The 6,395-nt window shown below is 39.0% G+C and overlaps 1 protein-coding gene across 2 annotated transcripts in view; it reads right to left on the bottom strand.

Moving 5' to 3' along the window:
* Positions 1-1,239: 1,239 nt before the first annotated feature.
* LOC115220910 (WW domain-containing oxidoreductase) overlaps positions 1,240-6,395 on the bottom strand; it is a 447,478-nt gene continuing 442,322 nt past the window's right edge. Inside the window, exons 8-9 of one of the 2 annotated variants that reach the window (XM_036510577.1) lie at positions 1,444-1,664; positions 1,240-1,410 (exon numbers count right to left, since the gene is read on the bottom strand). In XM_036510577.1, the coding sequence (XP_036366470.1) occupies positions 1,482-1,664 (183 nt within the window). In that variant the 3' untranslated portion in view covers positions 1,240-1,410; positions 1,444-1,481. Of the gene's footprint in view, positions 1,665-6,395 lie in introns of both variants that reach the window. The other variant, XM_029791111.2, reaches the window with a different exon arrangement.

The raw sequence follows: 6,395 nt of genomic DNA, 5'->3' as shown, positions 1-6,395 counted from the left end.
TATTAGAGTGCAGCCATCCTGGGCCACCACCTTCAAGAATTTTTAGTCAGATGAATCAAGCCAAGTAATTCCTTTTTTTAAGCCTTGTACTCATTCTGTTGGTCTCTTTTGCTGAACTGCTATGTTACGAACTGTATATAAGTATGCATGTATGTATGTGTATATATGTATGCATGTATATATGTGTATATATGTATATATATATGTGAAATTAACGTGCAAGTGGCTGAGCACTCCACAGCCACGTGTACCCTTAACGTAGTTCTCACGGAGATTCAGCGTGACACAGAGTGTGACAAGGCTGGCCCCTTTGAAATACAGGTACAACAGAAACAGGAAGAAAGAGTGAGAGAAAGTTGTGGTGAAAGAGTACAGCAGGGTTCGACACCACCCCCTGCCAGAGCTTTGTGGAGCTTTAGGTGTTTTCACTCAATAAACACTCACAACACCCGGTCTGGGAATTGAAACCGTGATCCTACAACTGCAAGTCTGCTGCCCTAACCACTGGGACATTGCACCTCAACTCTGAGTGTGTGTGTGTACAAATATATATATATATATATATATATATATATATATATATATATATATATATATATATATATATATATATATGTATATATCTGTGGAGATGGGGGCATACGTAAGTATGTGGCTAAAACATTATATATATATATATATATATATATATATATATGTTGACAGCCTTACATGCAATAAACAAGGTGTTTAAGAAAAGTTAACCTTTCAAACAACACAGACGAGAGGAGGATGTGAACCCACACACTCAGGCATAATTTCTCACTGGTTTTTGTATGTAAAATACCTCAAGTATTAATTGTGTCATTTGATTTATCTTTTGTCATTCAATGTCTCCCTTAACAGGTTGTGTATCCAGGTGATACAGGTAGGTAAATGAGATGGAGTGAGAATGTGAATATGTGAGTGCAAGAGTATGTGCCTCTGTGTGTGTGTGTGTGTGTGTGTGCAACAATAAGTGTGGCTGGGTAATGGGTGTTGCACTACATGTCTATATTGTGTGTACATATACGTATGTATGCATGCGTATGTGTGTGTGTATGTGTGTATAGTGTGTGTGTGTGCATGGGTGTGCTTATAGGTGTGTGTGTATATAGAAGTGTGTATGTATAGATGTTTGTGTGCATAACTGTGTTTATAGGTGTGTGTGCATGTAAAGGTGTGTGTGTGTGCATAGGTCTGTTTATAGGTGTGTGTGTGTGTGTGTGTGTGTGTGCATAGGTCTGTTTATAGGTGTGTATGCGTGTGTGTATATAGGTATGCATGTGTGTGTGTAGATCAAAATTACTTACATTGTGATAATCTCTTGTATGTCGATATATAATTTAGCACAAAACTACTACAAACCCGTTAGCAGTTAAATAAAATAACAAAATAATTATATAAAACAAAAAAAAAAATGATCCGATACCCATAATCATTGATGGAAAGAAACCTGTTAATTAACAAGTAAACGAGCGGTCATTGAGCATCTTAACACTAATTTCCCACAATTTCTTGATAAGTTTAACATCTCCTGATTTTTCTGAAGGCTGACATCGACAACAATTGTTGAAATACATTCCACCAATTCCTTGTAGTTCTGGCACCGCGGCACAATACAGAGTCGTGGCACATCCTTGTTGCTGGAAGAAGAAAACAGAAAGAACAGGTTGATTTCCAGGAGAATACATGAGGCAGGAGGTAATCAAGATGTTCTTGTTAGGAGTCACTGTTGTTACTCACCCGGAGGCCAACTTTGACCAAGCAGTGTTGGTTAGTCCCTTGTTCAAATGCCCGACACACAATCCCCAACCAAAAGGTTGTTTTATAGTGAACTGGTGGAAGGCAAGCACATGCAAGGGGGACAGAAAAAGGATTCAAGGACACATTTAAGGCATTACTGAAGAGCTTTGGGACGAACCCTGACACCTGAGAAACACAAGACAGCCCTACCTGGCAAAGCTGCCCCATGCATACAAGTGTCCCAGCTCACCACCTTAATAATAATAATAATGATAATAATAATGATGATAATAATGATGATAATAATGATGATGATAATAATAATAATAATATTGATAATAATAATGATAATAATAATAATGGTTTCAAATTTTGGCAGAAGGCCAGAAATTTCGGGGCAGGAGGCTAGGCCAATTACATCAACTCCACCTCCAATGGACAGAACAGGATTGTTAGGGCAAAAAGAAAACATTGAACTACGCAAGTCCAGACCCAGCTCATTGCTTTTGGTCCTGACAGATCACCAGTGCCTGACCCCGTACTTGCGATGCTTCATTCACAAGAGGAGGTGGAAGTTTCAGTGAAGGAAACTTCCATCTCCTGGTATCAGTGAGGGATCAAAGAACTGCTAGCAAGGTAGCTTCAGACTGTGCAATACAGTGGCCTCTACTTTTGAGCGCTTGGCTGTTTTCGTTGGAGTTTGACGAATAAAGCAAATAAGTTGCCAAAATATTGCAAAACTTTTGATTCAATCTAATAATAATTACTCTTTTACTCTTTTACTCGTTTCAGTCATTTGACTGCGGCCATGCTGGAGCACTGCTTTTAGTCGAGCAAATCGACCCCGGGACTTATTCTTTGTGAGCCCAGTACTTATTCTATCGGTCTCTATTTTGCCGAACCGCTAAGTGACGGGGACATAAACACACCAGCATCGGTTGTCAAGCAATACTAGGGGGACAAACACACACACGCACACACACACACACATATACATACACATATATACGACAGGCTTCTTTCAGTTTCCGTCTACCAAATCCACTCACAAGGCATTGGTCGGCCCGGGGCTATAGCAGAAGACACTTGCCCAAGATGCCACGCAGTGGGACTGAACCTGGAACCATGTGGTTGATTAGCAAGCTACTTACCACACAGCCACTCCTGAGCCTAATTGTTTCTAATTTAAGTAAAAGACCAACAGTTTTAGGAGAAGGGATTAGTCTGTACTATTGGGCCCTGTACTTGTCTTTCTTTGGTTGATCCTGAAGAGATGTTATCAGGATATGAACTCGGTACGTGAAGAACTGGTAGAAATAATACAAAGCATTTTTTTGATGCTCAAACATTTCTTATTTCTGTATTACCCACAAGGGGCTAAACACAGAGGGGACAAACAAGGACAGACAAAGGGATTAAGTCGATTACATCGACTCCAGTGCTTAACTAGTACTTATTTAATCGACCCCGAAAGGATGAAAGGCAAAGTTGACCTCGGCGTAATTTGAACTCAGAACGTAGCGGCAGACAAAATACCGCAAAGCATTTTGCCCGGCGTGCTAATGTTTCTACCAGCTCGCCGCCTATTGGCAGAAATGCTCCAACGTTTCTGCCAATCTACTACTTATGATATAATGGTTCAAATTCCAGCAGAAGGGCAATAGTTTTAGCAGGGGTAGATAATCAATTACGCTGACCCTAGTACTGGATTAGTACTTTATTCTGTTGACCCTAAAATGATGGAAAGCAAAGTCGCTCTCAGGATTGGATTTGAATTCACAACATACCAGAAGAAATTCAGTTAAGCATTTTGTTCAGCATACCAATGGTTCTACCAGCTCACCACCCTTAATAGGGCTGAAATTTTGAGGGGCTGGAGATAATCAATTACATCAGCACTAGTAGTCTACTGGTATTTATTCTATCAATACCAAAAGGATAAAAGGCAAAAGTTGATCTTGGTGGAATTTGATCTCAAAACGTAATGACAGACAAAATGCTGCTTAGCACTTTACCCAGCATGCATGCAACTGTCCCAGCTCACCACCTTAATAATAATAATAACAATAATCATAATAATAATAATAATAACAATAATCATAATAATAACAATAATCATAATAATAACAATAATCATAATAATAATAACAATAATCATAATAACAATAATCATAATAATAATAATAATAACAATAATCATAATAATAACAATAATCATAATAATAACAATAATCATAATAATAACAATAATCATAATAATAATAATAATAATCTCAAGAGCACTCGGAGAGCACACACTTCTGCCAAGGCAACACCAACGTCCTCTCAACGATGTTTTTAAATGAGAATATCTGAAATAAACTTGACTGTTCTCACAAACGAGAATGCTAAGAATGAACCCAATTTTTACTTAAAAATTAAGAAAAAAAGCAAGAAAAATAATCCAGTATCCTTGTCCGGAACTAGATTGATCCCAAAATCTAATCAGTTCATGCCAGTCATGAGGCCAAACATCCCTGAAAGTTTCATCTGAATCTATCCACCGGTTGTTGAGACATCTTGTCCATGGACAAACAAACAAACATGACTGAAAACAATACTACAGCCTTCGTTAAGGAGGAGATGATGATGATAATAATAATAATGATGATAATAATAATAATAATAGTTTCAAATTATGGTACATGGCCACAAGTTTCAGGGGAAGAGGCTAAACCAATTTCATCAACTCCAGTGCTCAACTGGTACTTATTTTGTCAACCCTGAAAGCTCAGCTAGTACTTTATTTTATCAACCCCAAAAGGATGAAATGCAAAGTCAACCTCAGGTTAATTTGAACCGAGAACGTAAAGATGGACAAAACGCTGTTAAGCATTTTGTCTGGTGCACTAACGATTCTGCCAGTTCACCTCTGTTAATAACGGTAATAATAATAATAATATTTAACTTTAGATCAATCAATTTATCCGCAATGGAGGAGGGGGGGGGGCACACAGTGAAGTGAATTAGGTTCCCTTACATTGACAAGAATTTATTTCATCAACCATTGAGGAGAGGAAAGCAATTTCGGCTCAGGTAGAATTTGAACTCAGAATGTAGAGAGGTGAAATTATCTGCTGTTTGGGAGCTGGACCATTGCAGTCACTTCACTGCTGCTGTGGTGGTGGTGGTGGTGTTGACAATGGTGATGATAGCAGTGATGATGGTGTAGGTAATGATGATGGTGGAGATAGTAGCTGTGATGATGGTGATGATGACAGTGGTGGTGGTGGTGGTGGTGGGGAGGGGTGATGACAATGATGATGAGAGCAACGGTGATGTTGGTTGTGATGGTGACGATGGTAAGTAGGTAACATATTGTTGACATAACAGGGAGCAGATGGTTATATGATAGCAAAATGACACTAGTGAGGTTGAAGAGGAAGAGACTGGGCAGGTGGGAGAGAGAGAGACAGAGAGAGACAGAGACAGACAGACAGACAGATAAATAGACAGGGTACCATAAAGATGATAATCACAGAGTATGTATAGTAATGGAGATGGGGGGAGATGAAATGAGAAACTGTAAAACAACAAATGACACAATATTCTGTGTGAACATATTGAATTGGATAGGGGCTTCTTCAAGTGTGTTTGGGGTAGGTGTGGAAAGGATGAGGGAAGGAGAGAGAGAGAGATGTGGAGTAAAGACTAGAGTGAGGGCAAAGAACTGAGGAAGTGACAAGATCTGTTTTAATGAGACATCAGTGAATGTTAGAGGGAGAGAAGACAGTTCAAATGACAGTGGTGGTACTCAGGGAAGAAGAAATGATGAGAGATAGGTTGTGAGATTTAGGGCAATCTTTTGAAGCTTTCTTTTTGTTTTGAAATCTGCTTCTACTCACAAAGGAAATTTGTATTTACAGAATAGAAATTACAGCAGTTTTGAATTAAGGTACACACCCACACAAGAAAGAGTATACTGGTTTCAAATTCTGAGGTACCCATCCGCTCACACAAGCAAACCTACGTCAGTTTCAGATCCAGTTACTCACCGAGACAATACAAACGATACTCATTTCAAATCCTGGGGTATGAAGATACACAAGCTTCACATTAGTGTACCAACCCTCAGAGTAAAAAGTTCACTAGTTTCAGGCCCTGTGGTACCCCACCTCACACACACAGAAAAAAACCCCAAAAAACTACATTCATTTTGAAGTGGGGTACCTACCCACAGAATGAAAATGTATACCAGTTTCAAATCCAGATATCTTCAACAGAACAGAAACCACACAACAGAAACTGCGATAGATTTGATTTCTTTGTTGTTTTTCAGTTCTTCCAATTTAATTTGAACTATACATATTTAATTGGCTTTAATTTATACTGAATTTAATTTTATCATCATCATCATCATCATTTTACGTCCACTTTCCATGTTAGCATGAGTTGGACGGTTTGACTGAGGACTGGTGAGCCAGAGAGCTGCACCAGGCTCAATCTGATCTGGCAAAGTTTCTACAGCTGGATGCCCTTCCTTATGCCAACCACTCCGAGAGTGTAGTGAGTGCTTTTACATGCCACCAGCATGAGGGCCAGTCAGGCAGTTCTGGCAACGACCATGCTCAAAAGGTGTTTTTTACATGCTA

Source organism: Octopus sinensis, linkage group LG17 (assembly GCF_006345805.1).
Source record: "Octopus sinensis linkage group LG17, ASM634580v1, whole genome shotgun sequence".
Taxonomy (NCBI): domain Eukaryota; kingdom Metazoa; phylum Mollusca; class Cephalopoda; order Octopoda; family Octopodidae; genus Octopus; species Octopus sinensis.
Note: the sequence above shows the minus strand (reverse complement) of the source record. Positions and strands in the feature narration are given on the sequence as shown.